The sequence below is a fragment of the Patagioenas fasciata genome, chromosome 6, assembly GCF_037038585.1.
Source record: "Patagioenas fasciata isolate bPatFas1 chromosome 6, bPatFas1.hap1, whole genome shotgun sequence".
In the NCBI taxonomy this organism is placed as follows: domain Eukaryota; kingdom Metazoa; phylum Chordata; class Aves; order Columbiformes; family Columbidae; genus Patagioenas; species Patagioenas fasciata.
The window spans coordinates 22,574,558-22,596,402 of NC_092525.1; the positions used below are offsets into that span (position 1 = coordinate 22,574,558).

Genomic DNA, 21,845 nt, shown 5'->3' on the forward strand with positions numbered 1-21,845 from the left:
TTTTGCATTTGTTCTTTTGGCACCTCATTCATAATGAATTGAGATTTTCATTTCTGCTGTACCTCTCTATGGGTTTGCAGACTTCTGCTACAACCCACACAATGGTAGCTGGACTGTAACACATCTGTCCACCACTTAGGATGTCCACGCTTGCTCATTCACAGCAGCATAGTGCTGCTTCTGAAGTACTCTGGCTATGATTAATTTATCTGCTTCTCAGCAACCTTAGCTAATTAATAATCCTTATAGTGGCTAACATTGCTCAGACATCTGTGCATTGTGCAGCTGTTCTTACAGTGGTTGATGGACAGAATTAAAGGATATATGTGGGACAATTAAAAAGATTTCGCAAAACTGGCAAAATATTCTTATATAAGAATGCATTCAGTGCCTAAAATGGTTCTTATTCTAGAATCTCAGCCTCTTAACATTTTCTTAATTTTTTTTTTTTGTCATAGCAGTGATGATTTTATCACTTGTCCATAGTGAATGGGTTTTCAAATGCATTTTACCTCTTGAATTTTGTTTGCTGTTTATTTGCAGCTAGAGAAGTGGAAGTTGGAAGTAGGTATGTGGTGTGGTGCTACGTATTTTTATTATTCCCATTTCTATATTTTTCTATCAAGGTAACTAGATCAGGAAGAATCAAAAACCTATCTTCATAATAATTCTACGTCATGAAAAATAAGACTTTTCAATTCTATAGGATTTAAGAAATGTGCCCAATGAGCGTAATCTTTGTGTGTACCTCTTCATGTGACTTCTGTATTTTGCAGCTACTGTCTTTTAAATACTCACAACAGTGAAACTCAACCTGCAAAAAGATGCGAAGAGCAGATAATGTTCATAAGCCAGCAGCCTCATTTCAGTCCCCCTTAACATTTGACAGATCGGGAAGGGCAACTGCTGCTAATCTTCACTACAATCTCAAGGCAACCGGGAAAATGGAAATTATTTTTTTAACATCTTAGTAGGTCATGAGCAGTAGCATTAATCACAGTGCCTTGGCCTGATTCCAGTTTGGAAATTACATTCTGCTGAGCAAATGCGCCCTGTTGCATTTCCAGTGATTCACTTTTTGTCTTAAATGGCATGGAGTGGCTGAGCAAAGCTGAAGAACTGGGGCTTCCCAACCACCACAAATGTTTTAATGGTGGATGTGGTCGACCTACACTAACTTTTCCTCCTTGTCCATCAGCTTAATTTACAGAAGTGCTTTAAAAAGAAAGTTAAGTGCAGTGCCTCACCTGAAGGGACACTCAGGAACTGGGTTATGGGGACAATTTCAAAGGTGTGTGTGCCAGGGAAGACAGAGACCTCTGACTGACCAGGTACTGCTGAGCTCTTGAAGGCTGTGCATGGATTGAAAGTCTCTTCTAAACTTTCTATCCCCATGGTGGGAGCAGTTAGTGTGGGAATGTTAGAGAAAACAGGGTGGTAGGAGCTTCTGTACAGGGTAGGCAAAATAGCATGAGAAAAATGAAGCTTCTGCAACTGGTGATACTGAAAGTATTCAAGGCTTCTGATTTTACTGCCTCTAAGGGGTTGAAGTGAAGATAGCCATAGTGGGAAAATGTTTCAAAAACACTTTGCAAGGGTAGAACCTTTTATGAAAAAAATACATGTCTTGTTTTTGTGTTTGTTTTTAGTGGGTTTTTTTTAAACAATATAAATGTTTTGCTGCATATTGCTAATATTGCTCAAATGAAACTGTGTCTCAAGGTATCGAAATGTGTCTGAGTAGGTTCCAGTGACTCTTGGGCAATGGGACCACTTCATAAAAAGAGAGGAAAATAACATGCTTAATATGATCTGTTGAACTGGAGCATTTTATTCAGAGCTGAGCTCTGGAGTAATCAGGTATTATTTTTCTCCTGGCAGCAATTGAAACTTCCCAGGCTTTTCATGACATCACATCTTTTCCATGTCTTAACCAGTGACTCATCTTGCTTGCCTGTTTGTTCCTATTTCTAGCTGCCAGCATGAACAATAAGCTCAATGTTAGCATCCTCTTATTAATGGCACATACTAGTCTGCTCAAGGTCACTCTCTTCACTCACCATTGCAGTTCTTGGTGCTTTGGGGTTTTTTTTTCCCCTTCTTCTTACTCCATGTCATTTTTGTTTAGCTGATTCTTGGTGGATTCCACGCAAAAGTCCACTTTTGCAAAGGAAATGTGTGTGTTAATATAACATCTAGGAACTCTGATCATGCTGAGCACAAGGCAAACTCATGGCTAAGGAGGCCTCAGCCCCAGAGAGCGTGAACCCCAAAATGCACATCCTGACGTGAAAGTAGAGGGATGGGGACATACCAGCCACCTTGGTGCAAGCGTCAATAATCTTCAGCAAAACAAATATAGAATTGCTGGAGGTGATGAGACATTTAACACTTCACATTGCAGCAGTCCAGAAAGGTAGAATCATAGAATAGTTTGGGTTGGCAAGGACCTTCAAAGCTCATCCAGTCCAACCCCTGCCATGAGCAGGGACATCTTCGCCCAGATCAGGTTGCTCAGAGCCCCGTCCAGCCTGGCCTGTGATATTTTCGGGGATGGTAAGGCAATGCTGGTTTTGGGGATGGTAAGGCAATGCTGTTTGCTCCCCCACCTTTGCGCAGCCATGATGTCCAGCAAGGAAGACAGAACAGGGCAGCAATGGAGAACGCTCGCCTACAGTTTGAGATCTGCCAGGAGGTGGGAGGAGAGCAGGAGGGATGGAGGGTATGGATGGCAGAAGAGCACTCACTGGTCACAACAGAGACACCACCGTAGCTTCATGTGAGCACAAATGTTTCCTCATCCATGCATAAGGGAAAGTAAGCAGGTCTTGGACATAAAGGGGTCCAGTGTTACTGAGCCCAGTTGGCCTGTAGTGGTGCAAACAGCCTTCAGGATGCACCTTTATTTCTTGCTTATTCAGGTTATCTGCCTTCTAGAGAACAGGAGCTGAGGTGGCTGGTCTTGCTGCAAGCTGAGCTGCGTTTGCAGGGAGCCAGAAGTTTCCTGACACTTTGATGTCTAACAGCTTGCTGCCCTGTAACCATGGTGCTGTGAAGTCAGTTGTCCTGTCTCCAGGGATGACCCAGCTCCAAAGAAGGTACAAAACACTCTAGCATGGGTATCATGGTGTGGTGCTGAACAGCAGGCAGGGAGAGGTCCCTTCATCACCACACCCCCAAAATTGTGGTTGCTGCTGGTTACTTGGGTTATGTAGCCTCTGTTCTCACCCTGAGCAGCCTAAGCAAGGGTGGTGCTAAGCACATGCATCTTGTAATTGTTGCCAACCAACTGGATAACAGGTGACTCTTATGTGTTATTCTTAAGAAAAAAAAAAAAATCAAACCATAATCCTTTAAAAAAAACCTTGAAAGGTTTATTTCTTTAGAGGCTGTTTGTCACATACACTGCTAGAACAGTCATGGTGCTGAGGGGATTAAATCTGGTACAGATGAGAAGTTTCAGTGACATTTTATTTGGAACAAAGAACTTGTGACTGAAAATCTTCACTAGAAGAACAATGGTTCAGAATCAGGGATTCTGATTTTTCAGACCTGCACCAAAGAGCATATGTAGTGATTTAAAAACTCAAATGTTTCCTGTGTAAATACCTTGCTGTTGCTGCTGAGATGGCCAAGTAAATTTAAGAAAAGCTGATTGTGCTCCTATTGTGAATGCTGAGGTGATGGATCTTGTGAGCAGAGGGCATCTGCATGATGCAAATGCATTTAGGTCTTTTTCCCCCTGTGATAAACACTGAATTTTGATTGCTTATTAAGGCAAAACCTTCAAATTTTTGTTTCAAGCTACCAACTCTTGGTCTCGTGGGGGTTTTTAATTGTATCAAGGGCAGGCGCATATGTAAGCTACAAAAGCACAGAGCTGTTAGCACATTAGTGTAAATATACCTCACGGAGACCCTTCTGTGCTCGGTTACAACCGGGCTTTCTGATTCCTCAGCAGGGACAGCAAACAGGCTTCTGGAGGCTGAAGGCTCAGGCTCTTCTTCCCAGGCATTTGCCAGACTGTTAATTAGAGCTATACTGGGTTTCTGCTGATCCCTGCCTGCGCCTCATCTACGTGTCTTCTAATGAGTTTGTGGTCTACCTGGAAATCTTGCAAACAACTTGGAGGGGAAAGGGGGGAGCAATCTGTGTCAGTTATTTTCTCCTTCATTAGATAAACGTCTTGCATGTAAGAAGCTGAAGTGCCTAATTATCTAAGGTTTGTGGTGTTTTAAACTGTTGTAAGGACAGCTACAGTAAATGCTGAAACTGAGCTTAGATTTTGCAGTTTATTTGATTTTATGTTGAAGTATCTGGAGGGTGTGTGGGGGTGTTCACTGAAGCTAGTATAAAACATGGTGTGAGTCAAGAAAATTAAGCCAGTTTATAGCTGTCTAAGAAACGAATGTAACCTGAGGAAAAAATTCACTTCAGGGTAGTATTACAAAGATTCAGATGAATGTGGAGAAATGCTATCAAAAATCTTTAAGGGGAGACGACATACTCTGTACCTGTACAGTAAAACAAAGCCAGGAATCCATCTGTGACTCAGAGAGATGAATCACATCTCTGCATTGTACCACATCACTACCAGGGTAGGGCTATGGATAAACTTTACACACCATGAAATATAGGGTGCCTTTCCCATATCCTTTGATAACCTGAGAAGGCAGACACCTAACTATATGCTAATGAACATGCAAATTGCCTTCCTAATGAGGTAAGTGCACTGTCCACCAGAGAACAGGTTCTGTGCCTCCTGCAGCCACGTCCCCATCTCTTGCTAACATATAAATTGGGGGCCCCTATGCAGGCGGTTTGCAGGAAGAATACTGATATCAACAAACCAGAACGACTAGATTTCAGGCACAGATGAACTATGGGCTGAATCCAGTTCCTCACGGAGCCGAGGCGCTGAGATGGTACCAGGGCAGGTTTTGGTGCCCACCAGAGTCCCTCAGGGTTACTTCCCAGGACAGCCTGGCTGTACATCCTCACAGCCAGCTCCTTCCTCTAAGCCACTGTCAAATTCAATTTATTTCCAAATTACTCTGTGTGTAGATAGACAATATGTCTTGCAGTTGCTCACTGCCTGGTCACAGCCTCATGCCCTAAGCCAAAATGAGCACTAGCTAAATACAGAGCAGAAAACAGAAGATGAGATTTGGGAGATAGAAGAACCTGAGAATGCAGGTGTAAAAGAATAACAGTGTGAGCATGAGGACTGAAGAAGCTCGACTTCCTATGGATTTGTTTCCTTTTGTTGGTTGCAAGATCTGAGAAGTTACTAATATTGATTTAGGTCTTTCTCGTAATGAAGCATGAAGAAAGCCTCCTCCTGTGGATCCTTTGGTGTTGGAAAAAGATAAGCACTGTACTTCAGCTTTTTTTCCCCAGTTAAGCTATGCTTAAGGTTTCTCTTGACCTTACTAAGTATTTTTGTGGCATTTGTGAGAACGAACCTTTGAGACCATTTCTCCTCAGTCAAGTTTGATCAAAAATGAGTAATTATAATGAGCATATATATATGAGCATGTGTGGAGACTGATAATTTAATAAGCCTTGTGTCCTTAGGAAATCAGGCTAAAATAAAGCAACTATCAGGTCTGTCTGAATAAACACAGTAGTGTTGCTGCTGAGACCGCCTCCACTTGAAGTACAGTCAGGATCTAGCTGGCACAGCTGATGTAGCCATCCAGCAGCTGACTGAGGATGTGGTGTCAGCGAATATGAGAATGCTCTGTGATGGATTTATCAAGGGCAGGAGAAGAAACAGTCACTCAGGCTGCAAGGTGTAGTCCACCCCATGCTGGTACTTCGGGTCAGGAGAGAAGAGGAGAACTCTTTCTCAACCAGCATGCAATGCCGTGATCAGCCAAGGGACTACCCTGTCTTGAAATAAATGCACAAATTTCAGGGAAAAATCCCTCCTCTTTTAGAGGACTGGTAGAGAAACAGCAAAATTCCTGCTGCATAATCTCTCCGCTGGGAAACTGGCTGTGTGTTACAGCTGTGGATCATCTCAGGGTAGTGCAATAGGCGGAACCTGTTAAACAAGCTGCAGGGAGCTTATTTCAAGCCCTTTCCTCCTGCCAGGAGCCTCTGTGATACTCTGGTGCAGAACAACAGGCGATCATTGATGTTTTTCCCTTTCATAGACTGGCTAGCGTGTGTTCTGGAAGGGCCAACACTGTCTCTTGCATGCAGCAAAAACAAAGCTGCATGTACAGGAATGATGGACAGGAGGATTTTAAAGCCAAGTGGTTTCCCACGCGCTGCACATTGTGTGTTTTCTGGGATCCTGGTGATGTGCTGTGTCTGAGCAGAAACTGACTCTATATTCCTGCAAGATTGTTACGATTGGATTTATTTTACTTTCCCAACTAGCTATATGATTGATAAGTCCTTTAGGCTCTTTTCCTCTAGAGAAGAGAAAAAATAATCACATTTTAAGCCAATGGCAATAAATGTTTTTTTAAATGTGGGTTTTGGAGGACCAAAGGACCATTCATTTCAGAACTGCTGACCCCTAAGAGTAACTGGCAGTCAACGCCTTCTGCTGAACGTGTATTTTGAAGGTGAGGTCTTTTGCCTTCCTGCAGCTGTTTCACAGTGTTGCCATTTGCCAAAAGATGGGTGAAGTGTGTTTGTTCAAGTGATAGATACCTCCTGAGTGAGAGATCTGTTAAGCACACATCTTCTCTCCTTGATTGAGAAGGCAGGTCCAGAGAGAACGGATTGGCTACAGGACTGCTGATCTGATAAAGCACTGTTCCTCAGGTTGAGAGCTGGCACCCAAAATGTGAGGGATAAATGCTGTTGGCATCCAACGGGTCATAGTAGACATGTTTTCCATCTGTTTTTCGAAATTCTTCTGTTGTATATGCTAGAGTTTCACCTTTGTGCTGCCAGGCTGAACACAGAAATGGCAACTGCAGGTAGATATATTCTACAGCACTCCATAGGTAAAGAGAATTACACTGAACCAACAGAAGAGGATAAGTAAGTCTTGAATTCATATGTGCACCTCAGACAGCATGATTGGGATATTCCACATTGAATTAAATTTGTAGAATAATTTTTGTCGCATCAAGTCTTTAATTGCTGTCTCTAACCTCAGGTAAGAACTGAGTCGCCCACAGCATCTCTCTGAACGTGACAATAAATTGCAGCAATTGCAGTAATGTCTTTTGCCTGATACAGTCCTGGGCTGTTTTCTATTGCCTCTGCTTTGAAGTGTCAGCTTTCAGTGAACTCTGCTAACATTTTATTATTGCATTGAGGCTGAGGCAGAGAAGAGCAATTAAGGGGTTGACATCTTCGGTATTTTTTAATAGTACATGTGTCAAAATGCATTTAACAAATCATAGTTGATGCAAAAACCTAATTAATGCTAAGAAGTAAGTAGAGTTCATTTCAGTTGAGAGCAAATGAGAATTTTAAAATGTATAATAACAAAAAGTGATTGCCTTATTTTAGATATAGGATGTAGCTACAACTCCTGTTTCTGAGAATTGAAGTGTTAAGGCCTAAATATTCCTTTTTGTTCCAGGATACAGCTGGACAAGAAAGATACAGGACCATCACTACAGCCTACTACCGAGGAGCCATGGGCTTCATCCTCATGTATGATATCACCAGCGAAGACTCCTTCAATGCAGTGCAGGACTGGTACGAGATGTTGTTGCTGGCTTAGTTTGTTTTCTGGCCAATTCTCTTCTCACAATTGTTTGTTGAGAACGTTAGACGTCCCACCTTCCACAGTGCTTTGCATCACCGTATTCTTTCCTCTTCATCTAAATGCTCTGGGATAAATAATTTTTTTTTAAACTCTCCTTAGAAAAAGTTCTACAGCTTCACTCTAATGAAAAAGTTACAGTTCAAATATAGTAGCATACTCTAACAGTTGTTGCTTTTGAAAGTTCTACTTTATTGTAAATAAATTAATCCTTTCATGCATTATTTGGGTTTATGAGGTTTCTGGCTATGCTGATAAAACAATCCAGTTTAACATTGGGTTTTTTTTAGTAAAATTTCATTTAAAATCTAATAAGGCTACATCTTTCCAAACTGCTTTAAAAAGTGGTTGTTTTGTTTTGGTTTGGTTTTTTTTAACTCACAAGTGTAGACACATGGAACAGTATTCACCCTGCCCAACTCGAGATAATTAAAGATTGAAATTTACCCATTTAAAACTTGTTAAGTTTAAATTAGTTGTCATGTCAATAAAAGGAGGAAGAGCAAAGGTCTAGGGCAGGGAAGAAGCAGAGACCTGGGCTGGGCCCAACCTGAGCACAGGAACAGCTCTGCCGGGCAGCGCTTAGTGTGCGGCGGTAGGATGAGGAGAAGAAGTTAACGTCAAATGGGAAGGGTGGGGACTTTGCCCTAAAATTAGGTATTAAACAGGTTGTCAGCTGTTATGAACACCTCTGGCTTCACTGAATTCAGTACAAATACAGAAAATTATTTCTGGACTTTCTGTTGATGAAAAGCCAGGAAATATTTTTGGCTTACGGTGACAAAAGAAAGCACCAGGTCAGTTGCTTTAAAAACTCCATGGCAGTATCAAAGCTGCCTTGGTACCCAGGCTCGCCCCACTGACGTTTGGTGTCCGCTTCCCTTTCTACACCTGGGGGCTCCCCTTGTAGCTCATGCCACCCCTTGTCTTCCTCAGGAAGAAATGTCCCTTCTCACCCCACACTGCCATCTGATTTTGGGAGTGTTGCTGTGGCCACAGGCAGTGGTAGCTGCTGGGAGGTGTTTCCTCAGCAGGGACCCAGCACCTGGGCTGAAAACATCTGGAAGGCTGGACTCTGCTGGAGCTCACAGTCTGACATGGCATCCTCTCCAAGGGAAATGCAGGGCACAGCAGGGGCAAGGGAAAGGCTGGGTTTGTCCTCAGGTGTAGTATCCCTCTGGCTCCCCTCAAATGTCTTGCAATCATTTCTGTTTGTTACCCTGTTGCTGGGTACTGTAAATAGGTATGGTCAGTGTGCAAAGACAGGCAATGCAATGGTTAATGTAATCTCCCGAGTCTGATAAATCAATTTGCAATGATATCAGTGACCTACCGGTAATATGTGGCGTGTGCTGGCTGTGGCACCAGCTCTTGGCACCCAGCTCAGTCTGGCTTTTTGTTCAACACCTATTCTATATCCCCTCATCTAGGCTGTAACTCAAAAGCTGCAGCAAGGTGGTTTGTTGTTTCTAGTCATTTGGCCTTCTTCCAAGGCCACCCATTATTTTTTCTCGTTGTCCACTGGAGCAGTTGGTCATGATCATCACATCTAAAGATCTTGTCTCTGCTTTCACCCCATCTCCTGTATCGTGACACTGTGCTGCAAAAGGTGAACTGCAGCACCTTCCCTGGGCTGTCCTTCAGCAGCTGATGATAGAGGAATACATTTTTTCCTTTCTAGAAACAAACCCAAAGGTTTTGCCAAAACCAGGCTCTTCCACATGGCACAGCCACCGCCAGGCTCAGATGAAGCCTTTTCTGCAAATGTCTGCACAGGGATTTGTTCCGTAGGCGTGCTAGCCTGTGAACTAGGGCAGTATATTTCACTAAACTAGTAAGATTTTCAGCTTGGTTGCCTGATGAAACACGGTATATATGACCACACAGTTCATCTACCTTTTTGTCTGTTGGTTCTGCTTTAGTAAGTTGTACTTATCAGTCTTCACTTAGCCAAAAAAATAACCAATCTCAATCTCTGAGCTGCTGCTAAAATTTGCACAGATGAAGTTTAACCTGAAGCTTTGTGTTGGAAGTGGTCTAACCTCTGCTCCATCGAAGGCAATGGCGCAAGAGTAAAAATTAAGAAAGCTTCACCTTGTGTGTTGATCTTCCTGTGCCCCAGGGGCTGCATGGAGATCTTTGCTAAGAGCACCTTGTCAGCCAACGGACAGAGGTGAACCAGCAGTTTATTTCCGCTCTGTACACCAGGAATCTTCCCAACCAGTTTTAAGATTTTGACCCCAAATGATGTACTGGGCCAGATAAAACCGGCCTGTGGTGACCCATTTCCTTCCCTTCTGAAGCTTGTCCACAGAAGAGGAGATGAGGACTGGAGCAAAGCCACCATTGCCGTGCCAGCAGAGTCCTCTAGTGGAGATGTAACGAAGAGACTTCTTTTCACAGTCTGCAAAATCGCTTTCTAAACTTATGAAGCAACAAGAAATAGAAACCAAAGCTTGTCTGGTGCTGCCATATCAGCCTCTGCCATTTGCTAGCATAGCAAGTAGGTAGGATTTTTTTATTCCCCCCCCCCCCCTACTGATTGATATGCTTCTAAAAAATATTACACTGGATCTCATCTTCAGTCAGGGACTGTACTTTCCTTGGAAAATTAAGGTGTCTACTTGAGCTCCTTTAGCTCAGAGTCTTTATCTCCATGAGCCTAGTCCTTTCTTCAGGTCAGGTGCGAGACAGCAGCAGGATGCCTGATGCTAAACCCAGAGCCCTAACAGTCCTACAGTGCTCCTGTTGGTGCTGCTGAGAGGATGGAGTGGCAGCAACTGGGGAGCTGCATGGGCTGTAAAGTCAGTAGCATGGCCCTGATGCTCAGCCCTGCCTCGTCTCGCCCATCGCCTGTAGACAGCACAACCTTCCTGCTGTGCCCAAGAGAGGACGTCCATAAGAGAGAGAGCCGGGAGGTTTGGGACGTGAAACAGGCTCATGGGGAGACAAGTGCCTGAACCACCGCTTCCCCGCTAATAAAGCTGTTACCCTCAGTAGCGTTGCTTCTAAATTCCCAGGAAATATCCGTTCCAAGCTGCTTTTTACTGTGCAAGGAGGGTGTGTGGCCTAATACGTGAGTTGACTATCTGCTTGCAGAGGTTTAGGTGAGGCTACAACAAACCACACAAGTTCTAAGACCACACTTTAACGCTTGCTGAAATGAAGTGGGTCAGCTACCTAGAATATATGCAAAAGCCAACAGCAAAGCTCATCCCAGGTCTTCTTACATCCTGCAAGTTCCTAGAAATTACAGTCATTAATCCTACGCATCCTTTCTCTCTTTTAAGTGTCCTGCTATCCTAGCTGGCTAGTGATGTGTTTTTCGGTGTCTAGCTACAGTAAATAAAGAACACTGTTAAGTTGAATATTTTGCCACAAATGCACGTGATGCAGCAGATCGGCTGACCTTTTAGACATAGAGAATAAATCAGCGTTACTTGGCTAATGTGAATTAAATCCAGTAAGGAACCTGTTAACCTTCCAAGTTATTTCTAAAATAGCATGTGTGGATGGAATTTGAGTGTTTCTCTGGCATAAAAAGATGAGTAAGCCACCTGCCATGTGATCATGGGACTGGGTTGATAAAGCAAATAAAATCAAGCTTAGATGGATAACTCAATAAAATAATCAGTAAATAAAACATGAAGTGATGCCCCTTCCCCTGACATTTGGCTGCTGTCAATCCCAGTCCATTCTCATTGGCCCTTAAGAATGCTCCCCCGAACATAATTTCTTGGTCCTAAAATTGTACTCATTCTGCTGTTTAGTGATTCAGGTTTTTCAAGATGCTGTGTAAGCAGGCTGTCAACGTGAGCCTCAGCCCTTCTCATCGCTTTTCTTGTACCGTCTCTTCCTGCAGAGTTCCCTACAGAAAACAAGCCAAAAGCATGAACAAACAGCTGAACCAGAGACCTAGCGCTCCAAGTAAGCTCTTGCCCATGAGAAACTCTTACCTTCTGTTGAGCTCCTAGGGATGTGGAGAGATCTCAAAATTCATGTTTATAGTTGCACCAAAATTTGCCTTGTGCAAGGTCATCTCTCCATCAGAGAGACATCTTTTCCCTTCTAGACCTCTCCAGTATCTTAGAGCTTATATCCTCCCTCTAGCCGGGAAACTGCCATAGCAGGTTATGCTCACTAGCCTTTTTATTCTCCAAGCTTTTTCATTAAGCTCCAACAACCCCTCTAAAACTGCCTCCCGTGTGTGTACGGTGTAATTTACCACTTGTCTCTGGCTCATTGGCACGGGACTGTTGGAACAGCCTCCTGACCTGGCCTTACCGAGGAAATGAGAATATCTCTGCCGGTCTGCCATAGGATTCCTTCCTTGGGTGATCTTGTTACCACACCCTTCTTTTGGGTGGACTCTGGTTTGCTTTGTGTCACTTCAGAAATACTTCATCTATACTGAGAAAAGGCTAAATTTCTCCTGCGTGAGAAGGGTCATGGCTGTATATCAGGTATTTAGATAAGCTCTCAAGGTAGTATATGACGTGAGGAACAGTCCTTCATTCACGTGAATCTCCCCAATTAATGACAGTTATCTTAAAGCAGCTGAGAAACAGTAAGATGCACAATTTAAATGCATTTGGGAATAGCTGGGACATGACCTGTTCTCTTGCTCCTCTCTGGGAAAGGTACAAAAGATTGTATTAGAAGCCTTAAAAGGTTAGGTCTGAGTGATTTTTCCTTACTGCAGTGTGGCAAGAGTCAGGTTATTTTAGAAAGAAAAGCATAACTGGGCAAAAAAAAAAAGATGGATTTTACCCGATATTTGAAAATAACTAATTCATTTCTTTAAATAATAAGATGTCTTTCCTGCAGGGTGAGTGAAAGGGTTAAATGAGCTTTCATGGCTTTCAGCTCAGTTTCTAGATTTTTTTTTTAGCAGGTGCTTTCGACAATTATTATTTGACACTGGCTTGATAGGGGTTTTTTGTAGATAAGTCAGTGGTTTATACCTCATTTGAAACTGTACTGAAACTAGAATATACTCAGCATTTCATACTGTGAAGTAAATAGAAAATATTATGGAAACTCGGCCTTGGACAATCTAGACAATTTCATGGAAGGGAAGAAAAAAAAGGTTAAATTTAACTTACATTTAAGTGACAGCTGAGTGCACAAACCATCAGCTTATCTCCAAATTAGGCTGTTGACATATCCATGTAACTATGAACCTAAGACCATTTTTCTTCTAAGTGTGAAGCATATAAAACATGCTTTGTCGTTAATTCGGGGAATTCAGCATAAATAAAGCACAGCATTGTTATTGTGTCACAGGAATGTTTTTTCCGGCATGCATATTGGTTTGCCCTGACAGTTGTAGAGAAATCTCCATTGTACAAGCCTTTTTGTTGATTTAAATACTTACCTTTCCAAAAGCTTCTGGAAATTTGCTGCTTCTTTTTGTGTGAGGATTTTTTTTTAATTCCTAGTAAGTATAAATAGCAGTGTTCTGTGAGAGAGGGTTTTCACTGACTAGTACAAAACAAGGAGAAGGATGAGTTTCTGTGGGAGATCCTTCATGCTTTTTTCTTCTTTTTAATCTTCTAAGTAATACTTTTAAAATAGCTATGATTCAGCAGTGTGTCCCCATATGACCCCCAAGGGCTGAAATTAATCCAGAGAGAGGAACGGGAGTCAGAAGAGAAGCCTGGTGATAAGGAGATTTCATATTCCCGGGCTTCTGGTTGATTTTTTTGAGGTCATGTCTTTCTGTGGTGAGCCCTGAGAAACCCCAGAGTCCCACATAAACTCATCACAGACTCATATTAGCTCTCACAGGGCTCGTCTACATGGAGGATCTCAGAACGGTGGAAGCCAAGGAGCCAAAATCGGGATTGCAGTGCTTTCCCGGGAGGACGCTAAGAAGAGTGAAGGGTTTCACTGCGCAAAGTCCATGGTTAATTTTGCGTGTTGCAGCGTGGGTCTGGGCTTGTGCACTGGGCAAGGTTTATGTTCTCCAGTGCAATCCAAAAAAGCTGCTGCTTAGACGCAAGTTGCACAGGGAAGTGCCCCCCTTTTTCATAGCTATGTGTGGAGTAACGTGACTGGCTGTTTTCCATGGAAAAGGCAAGTAAGCAACTCAAACTAATTAAAATTATCATTAGTAGATCAGAGCTGGAGGCTGCTGCTAAATCAAAAGAGAAAGAACCAAGTGCTTTGTTGTTAAAGGAGTTCAAGCAAACTAAACAGAACTGAAAATCTGAGGGCTCTCCTGGGAAAGGGCAGGTTTGCCCACAACTGCAGTGTCCTGGATGGAGAGGTGTCAAGTAGGGACAAAGAGTGGGAAGGTGAGTAGGGACTGGCGGAGGGAAGGAGGGCATCACTTCTGGCAGAGCAGCCTAATTACCTTTGGGAAAGAGGGAGTCTTAAAAGATAGGGCTAGCTTGGCGAAGATTAAGTGAATAAAAATGAATGCTACCGAGCTAACACTGTTCTGCTGCTGGCTCTGGGACACCTCACTGAGGATGGTGGGAAAGTAATGGCCCCTCAGGATAAACAGAAAAAAAAATCTTCTGTTTTGTCATAGGAAAACTATGAAGAGTCCAAATGTAAGGTCAGGCTCCTGGGACCCACAGCCAGCTCCACTCCAGTTTCAGTACCTGAGCCACAGGGAGCTTTAGAGGCTTTACCTTCACCCCAGCACTCCTGCTGAAGCTCCCATGGACTCAATCCCTCTGTCATTGAAGTTATATTTATCTGATACTTGCCCGTCTGTCATTGCATCTGCTGTTTTCTGCCTTGGGTATCACTTAATCCTACTGGGTTCAAATATTAGCTCACAGAGCCTTCCCTTGATCCCACACTTTCCCAATTTGGTAAATTTCTGTTTCTCTTTAGCAAATGTTTCCATGTTTCTATGCAGTTTTCATGAACCAGTTTTTCTGTTCAAGCAAAGATGACTTGATTATTCCATCTGTTTGACACTCAAAACACAATTTCTTATGGCGTTACTATAACTGCAGCAAATTAGCATCTTTCTTCTCTACTCTGAATTATTGTTGTCATGTGTTTTACAAGAAGTTGTAAATCTAGCATGAAGTGTCTATCTATTATATAACTTTCTCTATAGGGACAATATTCTTAAGAGATGTAATTTATTGTCATTCCTCTGACACATTACAGCTGAAGGAGAATAAACTTTAGGAGAGTAATTTTTTTGTCCCTAGACTTCAAAAAATACTCAATTCAGCTTTTTGTCTGGATCTTGTGATCTTTAAAGCACTTGCAAAGTTTTAACAAGAATCTTCATTGTCACAAAAAGTTAAGGAGTAGTAAAATAGAATGGTGCTATAAATGACATAGTCTGCATTCTTGCTTTATATGTAACCTTGGTCATTTTTCTTTTAACCAACATGCAGTCTTGAGATGTTGATGTTGTCATGAATTGTACTTGTTTTCATACTTAATATACTATTGTATTTTGATACAGCTGATGGAAAGTAATGATCTTTTTTTGACCTGCTGTAGGGCCACACAAATCAAGACTTACTCCTGGGACAACGCACAAGTGATCCTGGTCGGAAACAAATGTGACATGGAGGATGAACGAATTGTTCCTGTGGAGAAGGGGAAACATCTGGCAGATCAGCTAGGTACATGTCAAAGCTTTTCTTGCTACTCTTTTTCCTCTGCTTCTTTACACTGTGTTCCTTTTAACTTGTACAATTAAAAAGTCTTTCCAGCAGTAATTAGTAACAGCAAATAGAGAGTTTTACTGAAACTCCCACTACTATTTGGACTGCCAATGTTTTTTCTCCCCCCAAAATTCATCTGTGTAAATACAAACTGGGCGTATAGAATCTGTATCCATTATGTATGGGACACTTCAAAACACACTCATTCAGAGTTACTGTAGCAACAGACTCCATCAGGAGGAACCTGTTCTCCTGAAGAATCTCCAGTTCCGGTCCCTACCTGTCTTTGTGTTTGTCCAGCGTACCCTAGAGAAACAAACCCCAGTGCGGAGCAAAGCAAAACCCATCGGTGCCTTTGGAATGTGCTGTCCCAGTCCTTCTCTTCTGTAGCCTCCGAAAATGCTGAATGGTTTTTTTTTAAGGCCTGAAAAATATACCTGGTTTGATCAGTTTTTCCTTATATTAACTGTGCTAACGTGGACGGCGTTATCTGAAATTACTTTGTGTGTCGGGTAGGAGGAATCTCTTTAATTGACTATTGACTGCTTAAACCACTGGCTTTCATCATGATGATTCACATAAAGGTTATCCTTCAGTGTGTTTATCTAAGTTTGTGTGGTGACATTAACATCACTGAAAGAATTTCCTAATCAGATTAAGAAGTTGTTATTGGCCTGAATGTGAACTAAACGAAAACAGATTTAGCCACAGCAGAAGCGAAACTAATGTTGGGCTGACAAATATCCAAATTCAGTTCTCTGATTTCTTGGGCCTCTTATTACGTTTCTAATCATCATCAAAGACAGCAAGTGGGGCTGGCGGAACCCTCCTCTGACTTATTTAGTAACAAGGCAAACATCTCCACCATCACTTTACCCATTGTCCCATAATTTTTAAAAAGTGTTAGAACAGGGTAGATACTTGTTATCTCACACACCAGCGTGACTCAGTCTACCAGCACTGGTGGACTAATCAGTTAAGACAACTTATCTTTATCTTCATGGCAGAATCAAAGGAAACTGATGCAACGCAGAATATCCCCAAAATGAAGCACAACAGAATGTAGCTTATTACAAAATAAACTCTCTGTGGTGCTTGAGCTCTCATTGTTGGCGATATAATAACCTGCTAGAAAAGAAGCAACAGCCTCTATAAATGATGTTTGACTTTGAAGGCCGCTGGGGTTAGAAATATAAAGAAATGCTTCACGGTTCAGCATGTTTCTGCTGGCTGAGGCAGGGTCCAGCTGGCTCTTGAGTAGCGCAGGTGTCAGTGGGAGGCAGCAGGGATATCTGTGCACATCCCCACCGTGGCATCACTGTGCAGCCTTGCTGCTTTGTTTGGTTCTATTCTGTTTATTTTTTAATCAGAAAGGGTCAGTGTTTGAGAATTCATACTCATTACTGCACCTAGGAGTTGGTGACTGGACACTGAAATGACTCTGTAGAAGACACTCAACATTATTTGTAATTCAGCAGCACTGAACAGCCCTTGTCAGGATGGGTGCTCTGTCGTGACATGTGCTGTACAAGTATTTATCACCCTGAAGAGCTTTCCATCTCATCAGGCAAAGAATGGGAAAAATGGGACTAAAATTTTTGAGGATTTCGCTCACAAGCACGAAAGTTGGGCAGTGGAAGGAATGCGGCCAGGACCTGGGTTCTCTCCCTGTCCTCTAAATTACCAGGCTGCAGCAGGGGCCACACAGGGTCCCCTCCAAATGTCACCAGTTAGTGACACTGGCAGAACTCAACTCCCCTTTCCCCAGTTGAATCAGATCTGTATCATCTGCAGGTGTGTTGACCAGGGCTATGATGGGGATTCACTTTTGCCTTTGACTCTTAGTGATGCTTGATAAATTTTGGAAGTATTTCTGTTCAGTATTCTGAGATTGTGGGAATCAGCTGAGTTTAAGAATTGCTAATGGCTTGTTTTCTTAAGGAGAATTCTAAAAATACTGATTATCATTTTAAAAACCATCTCTGTTATCATCAGTCTCTATTGATTTTTTTTTCCCCTTTGCTTTTTCACACAGGTTTTGACTATTTTGAAGCAAGTGCCAAAGAGAACATCAATGTAAGGCAGGTGTTTGAGCGTCTCGTGGATATAATCTGTGAAAAGATGTCGGAGAGTATAGAATCAGACCCTTCCAGGGGCGCTTCGGGAAGGAGCATGCGACTCACAGACAACCCACCCCCCTCGCAGCAGAACTGCTCGTGCTAGTGACCTTTCTCACTGAGAAATGTCCTTCTCCTGTCCCGACCCAATTTTATGTTTTCTTTCATGGTGGTGCATTATGTAGTTCAAAGGCAGAAGTCTCTGTTGTAGGAAACTGGTACGTTTGTTTACTGTGCTGGAGTGTTACTATTACGTATTTCCTCATCCAATTATTAAAAAAAATCAGACTAAATATTATAAGTGCACCTAGTGTTAATGTGAGTTGTATTGAAGAAAAATAATTGTATAGTGTTGCAAATGTTATTTCCGCAGAGAATGTTGCTTTTTTTAATTATAAATTCATCTACTGCAGAAAGAGGTTTTATTGTCAAGAACAGCAGGAAACATAAAAACCAATCAGAAGGAACCAGGTCTAAAAGAAAATTGGGACAAAAATCTCTCATAAAGCAAGAATATGCCTTTTTTTTTTTTTTGACATTTTAGAAGAAATCTCTCCCCAGATATTTGGAGTCATTGTTGCTGTCTCCTAGACACAGAACGTTGTTTTTTGGTACGATGGAGCAGAAAGTAGCGTGTTTCTGTCTGACAGTTTGAGGTCCTCCAGAGAGCCCAGAGAAGGACGACGTAGATTTTGTGTCAAACCTCTCCAGTTCTGGACCTGCTCTGGTCTCCCGCTCCGTGGCGGATTTGTTGCAGGACACAGGAGAGGAGGAATTACCTGCTGCATGTTTGGCTGGAGGGAAAATCTGACATGTAAGACTTGGAACAGCGTTGTCATATCAAGATAAAAATACCAGGAGCCAAAATGTGAGTGTTGGCAAATATTAGTGCCAATATTACTATGTTTTCTTTCTGCATTTTGTTGTTGATTTCGAATTTAATTTATTTTGTGCCAGATAGGTGCGTGTGTGGGGATGTTTTTTTCTGGGTTCAGATTTAACCACAAAGTATAATTAAGAAGGGAAGACTGATTAATAAAACATAACTGCAACTGGAAAATGGCAAAGACATCATTCTTTGAAGGGAGGAATTTTTAATACTTAGCATCTAAAATACTTCCAACCTCTCTAAAATTATGAAACTTCTACATCTGTGTGTAGAACTTTGTGTGCATGAGGCATTTGCAGAGCTTGCATTTCTCTGAAATACATGGAGGAATCAGTTTTGTGAATCCGTGAAATTCCACACGCTGTCTGCCTGGATGATCACGCACTCAGGTGCGCATCCCAGCTCCAAACAGTGACGGCAAATTGTGTCTGTAAATGTAAATTCTGAAAATTCTGGGAAGTTTTATGGCTTTAGCTCAGGCCTATGAACTCCTCTGACTGAGGAGACTTTCTGATGTCAGAACCTGGGGTTGAGCATCTGCCCTGTACTGTAACTTGCTCGATCGTGACGCTAGCAAATGCTTTTATATTTCATTCTGTTATGCCTGAAAGTGTAATTGTTCTAAGAAAAACTCACAATATTCTGGAGAAAAATGCAACTACATCGAGGTAGTTTGAGCGCATTGTGCGAAAGGCTCGATCCCTTCCTCTGTTTGTATGTTGCTTTCAGAAATCTTGCCTGTGATGTATTTTGGGTGTGTGTGGTCTCGTACTGAAAGTGCCATTTGTGTGGTGCTAGGAACGTGGTTATTGTATTGAAATCACTGAAACTGCAAAATAAAGAGAAATGTAGTCACTGGGTGTGGCCACAGCGCTTGTGTGAGCTGCATCACTAGTGTTACGCAACTGTCTCTTTTAAATGCTTTTGAAATATGTCAAACTACATTGATCGTTTTTGACCAGGTGATGATCCTTGAGCCCAGCAATCAGGAATCACTGTGCAGATTTAAAACAGAAGGATTAATTGGCCAATATACCTGCAGTCTTTTAATTGCAGCAGAAGCAGGTTTTAGGTTAACTTGTGTAAGTAGCAAAAAGAAATAAGAAGTTCCACAGCAGGGAGTGATGGTTTTGAGCTGTGCAGGTATAATGGAGCACCCCAGTACAAATAATGATTATTCATCTCAGCAACTCAATGGTAAAAGGAAATGGATTCAGCAGAAGTAGAATCTCAAATCTTTTTACCTTTTTTTTTCCTAGAAAAAGCAACCTTCTCTACTCAATCTATCATTGTGTTTTGTTGTGTTTCATTCAGGTCAGATGTAATTTTGGTTGGTTGATTTTTTTTTTTAAGTTAATGTATTTTTTTTAAAGTAGAGGTATGTTCCAGGCCCTTCAAGCGAGGATGGGCAAAGTTGCTTTTCACAGCACAAGCCTGCAAGTAGCTACATGTCAGAACAGTCCAAAGAACTGGAAAAGGCAGTTACGAATTGTGACCTGCCCTTTAATGCACACATGGAGAAACCCGGTATTTGATGCAGAAATCCTGCAGTCTATCTTAAATCAAAAATCAAATCATCATGGGGAGCAGACATGTAAAATGTGTTTTTAATGGACAGATGCATCATCTGTTCATTTGCATTTAAAGCTGTGAATACAGAGCAAACCTTTTTCCTGAAGTGGCACGTACCTTATTTCAGTATCACCAGTGAATCAATAACTGTTATTTGTATTAACTTGTAAGAGGTAATAGCTAAACATGAGACAATAATTTGTCAAGGCAAGGGAAATAACATTTGCTTGCACTGAAGACAAACCCAAAATGCTTGATGGGGTCTTGTATAAAGCCTTCCATTTGCATGGCAGTGGCATAGGATAGGAGTGTTGATAAAACAGTGTGGTTACAAGATAAAAAAAGGGGTGCCAGAACGTGAAAGGGAAGAGGTGGCTGCTCTTCATATGCTTCTCTCTGAGGCTTTTAAGGTGCAGTACCAAGAGAGGACACAGTTCTGCAGTAAAAGCCGCACAGGAGGCTCTGGGTTAGAGATAGGTCTTGACTTCCATCTTGTGGAGAAATAAAGCAATAAAATATTGAGTTTACATCCCTGTATTTCTGACAGCTCCCCTCAGTTGACTCCCTAGCTTTGCTTTCATCATCTCCTCTGCAGTCAGCACAGAATGACACACAAGTAAGTGACAGCACCGGTGTTACAGGCATGGCAGGAAACTGAACCAATGTGGAGCAATGCAGACGGGACATGATAAAAACAATGTCTAGCTTCCCAACAGCTCTCAAAGCATTACAAGAAAAAAGACCTTAGCAATGTAGGTCATTTGGAGACGGCAGCTTCAAAGAGATTTAAGACAAGGAAAAGCAGAATTTGTGTTCTCAAGACCTGAAATTGCTACATGAGCACTGGTTTCATGGGCAGAGAAAGTATATTCACAAACTGGAAAATGCTGAGACCTACTCAGCTACAAAGACTAGGACAGAGCAAGAATGAACGGTCTTCTGTTAAATAGTCACTGATACAAACTTTAAGATATTAAGGAAACCATTAGGGGAAGAAAAAAAAAACAGCAGCCATCAGGAGTAAGCACATAATGGATCTCTCAGCAGGGGCACGGTACTGTTGCTTGAAATAGAATAGCAAACTGAAGTCTAGCTCACTTAAGGGTTTAAAAAAAACGAGCTGAAAGCTAGTTTCACTATCAAATCAACAGTGCGGTCAGGCGTTTTGGATCCTAATAGTCCCATTTCCTTAAATGGACTCAATGTGGTTCGCGCCTGGCTTTTCTAATGGCGGCTGAGGGAGGCCGGTGACCACGATCCCGCTTCTTCGTGCCAAGCTTCGGTCTCGATTTCACCGCCGCTCTCGGAGCTGCTGCCGGCGATGCCCGGCTGGGGAGCTGGGCTAGGCGGGCCCTTGGCCGTGCACTTAGCGGCCCGTTTGAGGCTGTATCCGGCAGCCCCAGCCGCGGTGCTGCGGCCACCACCTCAGCCTGCGCTGAGCGGGCTGCGCGCCACGCACCTCACGCCGCTTGCGCGAGATGATTGGTCGTGTCAGGAATGAGCGACAGCCACGTGGGCCAATAGTTGAGGGAAATGAGAAGAGCACGGCTGGTCAACAATTGAGGGTTGGACTATTCCAACGCAAGAACAGGGAGGACAGCTTACACGGCAGGCGGGCACGAATGGCGACCCGTGACGGGATAGAGAGAAGTTCCAGGGATCTGTCTCTGTTCTTCGGTCTTTCTCTTGCCCCTCCGATTTCCCTGTCCTCTCGGTCTGATTTCTGAAAGGGGCTGCCTTTCCCTCCCTCTCTCTCCCCATCTATAGTTTTCCTCACCCCCTCCACCAACATCCTGTCCACCAATCATAACGCCCCTCCACCAAGTGCGGGCTCGCGATTGGTCCCTTTTCCCCAGCTGGCACCACGGAGGACGCTGACT

The 21,845-nt window shown here is 42.7% G+C and overlaps 1 protein-coding gene across 4 annotated transcripts in view; it reads left to right on the forward strand.

Moving 5' to 3' along the window:
• The window catches only part of RAB3B (RAB3B, member RAS oncogene family), a 55,593-nt gene extending 36,334 nt beyond the window's left edge, over positions 1 to 19,259 (forward strand). For all 4 annotated transcript variants that reach the window (XM_065842451.2, XM_065842452.2, XM_071810241.1 and 1 more), the window contains exons 3-5: positions 7,556 to 7,674; positions 15,221 to 15,345; positions 17,423 to 19,259. In XM_065842451.2, coding sequence (XP_065698523.1) covers positions 7,556 to 7,674; positions 15,221 to 15,345; positions 17,423 to 17,610 — 432 coding nt within the window. In that variant the 3' untranslated portion in view covers positions 17,611 to 19,259. The remainder of the gene's footprint in view (positions 1 to 7,555; positions 7,675 to 15,220; positions 15,346 to 17,422) is intronic.
• The last annotated feature ends 2,586 nt before the right edge of the window (positions 19,260 to 21,845 follow it).